Genomic DNA, 2,341 nt, shown 5'->3' with positions numbered 1-2,341 from the left:
TTGGCTGATCTTATATCTGTAGACTACAGTTCTGCTGATAGTGTTTATTCCTCTCGAAAAAGGATCGATGGTCTTGTCGAGTCATTCTTGCAAAGGCTATCTACATCTTTTATAATATATGCAACTCCAATTACTGTAGATGAGCTCTCAAAAAGTAGAAAGAAAATCAGTAGGAGGACTATTGTGCAGAAGAAAGGAGGTTGGTGGAAGCAATTTTGGTTGCTTCTTAGGCGAGCATGGATGCAGGTCTGCCTTTTTCTTTTCATTGTCTGGCTAGTCATTAGAAACAGGGCCTGAATAAAGTTTCGTTTTTCAATTTTTTGTCATGATGTTTCTTAACAAAAGACTTGCAAGATTCGCTGAAGACATTTGGCAAAACATAATCATAAAACTGGCAATCCAATGTTGTTTATATATCTTGTGTCTGGTGCAGTTTAACTGTTTAATTTCCAATCTGCTTTTAGCTTCAACAGTATCACGTTTGTTTTAATTTCTTCATCCGTATGTGTAAGTGTTGGATTGTTCTTTTGTTTTGGGCACAGAGAAGATGTGTTTGTATAAGTAGTTTATTTCTTTCAGATTGTAAGGAGAGTGAAACTTATATTTCTCATTCTACTTTATTCATGATTCTCTGGCTGATTAGGCTTCCCGAGATGTACCAACAAACAAAGTTCGAGCAAGGATGTCAATAGCATCAGCAATTATCTTCGGTTCAGTTTTCTGGAGAATGGGAAATTCCCAGACTTCAATACAAGACAGAATGGGATTACTTCAGGTTTGTGATGTTCTTGATTCATGTAACCTGTTTCTCATTTGACCTTGTAAAACAATTTTGAAATGTTTGTATGTTAATTGTTATAGTTGATTTATGTCCTGGTTAAATTGGAGAAAATCTTATCAACATGCTAGCATGATCTTCTGTGACGGGTTATGCCTCAGCTATATCAACACACAGTGGAAAAAATGTACTAAAACTTTTGTACACTAAGTCTCATTTTTGGTTTACACATGTTTCTTTGTTTGGGTTTTCTGTGCACTCTATATAATAAACAACCTGTGTAAACGAACCCTTTTCTTCCTATGTTAGCAAATCATTTTTTATTGATATTAAAATCATATAATGTAGTCAAAACAATTGAACATAATAGGAAGGATATAGTAATGAAAAGGTGACTAACCTTTTATATTTTTGTTATGCTATTTAAATGAAAGTTTCATTGGACAAAATTTCGTTTGCTTCATTACATGGATGGACTCTCAGGTAGCCGCAATAAATACAGCTATGGCAGCTCTCACAAAGACTGTTGGTGTATTTCCAAAGGAACGTGCCATTGTTGATAGAGAACGTGCAAAAGGCTCCTATTCTTTGGGTCCCTATCTGTTCTCAAAATTGTTAGCAGAGATTCCGATTGGAGCCTCATTTCCATTGATGTTTGGTGCTGTTTTATACCCAATGGCTCGTCTTCATCCTACTTTGCTCAGGTCAATTTCCTTATAGAGCCTTAAAAAGGGAAAATTTATCTAAAGTACTCTTTCCTATAGGTTGTTAAAATAAGTGGTTCCCCACATATGAAGTTTCCATGATTTCCTAAAGGCCATAACTTGAACCATTTATCCTTAAAACTATAGAAGACCTATAAAGCTAACACATTGAGATAAGTGATAAATGAATGTTTTGTAGACAATAAATAACATCTTCTACCCTTTTCTCTGGAATTTTTGTTTGTCTTAATTTTATGGAGGAAAAAAAATAATAAATAAAAGGCTGAATTCTGGGGAGTAGGGAATAGAGATGCAGAAGTTTAGTCTCTGTCATTCTCTTTCCACTTCCCTTTTTGCCTCTGTTCTTTGGATCACTTTATTTCAGTTTTCTTTCGAACTTATATATTGTTGATTTACAAGTTTTACATTTTAGATTTGGGAAGTTCTGTGGAATTGTCACCATGGAGTCTTTTGCTGCATCTGCAATGGGTCTCACTGTTGGTGCTATGGTTCCAACCACCGAAGCTGCAATGGCGGTAGGCCCATCTCTTATGACAGTTTTTATTGTATTTGGAGGCTACTATGTCAATCCTGAGAATACCCCCATCATCTTCCGTTGGATTCCCAGCGTTTCTCTAATTAGATGGTAAGCACATTCTGATTCTAGATGTTAGAAGAGTTCCATAAACCAGAAACACAGAGCTGAAAATCTTACCAAAGTTAAGCATTGGTTTTTTTAATGGTACTATGACTTTCTAATTGACCCATGCACACTTTCAGGGCCTTCCAAGGACTTTGCATCAATGAATTTAGCGGTCTTCAATTTGAGCATCAGAATTCTTTTGACATTCAAACTGGA

General features: G+C 35.7%; 1 protein-coding gene across 1 annotated transcript in view; it reads left to right on the top strand.

The window, feature by feature from the left end:
* LOC107618234 (ABC transporter G family member 7) overlaps positions 1 to 2,341 on the top strand; it is a 6,300-nt gene that overhangs the window by 2,324 nt on the left and 1,635 nt on the right. The window contains 5 exon segments of the mRNA XM_016320244.2: positions 1 to 246; positions 644 to 775; positions 1,262 to 1,482; positions 1,916 to 2,128; positions 2,263 to 2,341. The exon segment at positions 1 to 246 is cut by the window's left edge and continues 7 nt beyond it; the exon segment at positions 2,263 to 2,341 is cut by the window's right edge and continues 1 nt beyond it. Of these exon segments, the coding sequence (XP_016175730.1) occupies positions 1 to 246; positions 644 to 775; positions 1,262 to 1,482; positions 1,916 to 2,128; positions 2,263 to 2,341 (891 nt within the window).

Source organism: Arachis ipaensis, chromosome B09, assembly GCF_000816755.2.
Source record: "Arachis ipaensis cultivar K30076 chromosome B09, Araip1.1, whole genome shotgun sequence".
In the NCBI taxonomy this organism is placed as follows: Eukaryota; Viridiplantae; Streptophyta; class Magnoliopsida; order Fabales; family Fabaceae; genus Arachis; species Arachis ipaensis.
The sequence above is the reverse complement of the archived record's forward strand: the minus strand, read 5'-3'. Positions and strand labels throughout refer to the sequence as shown.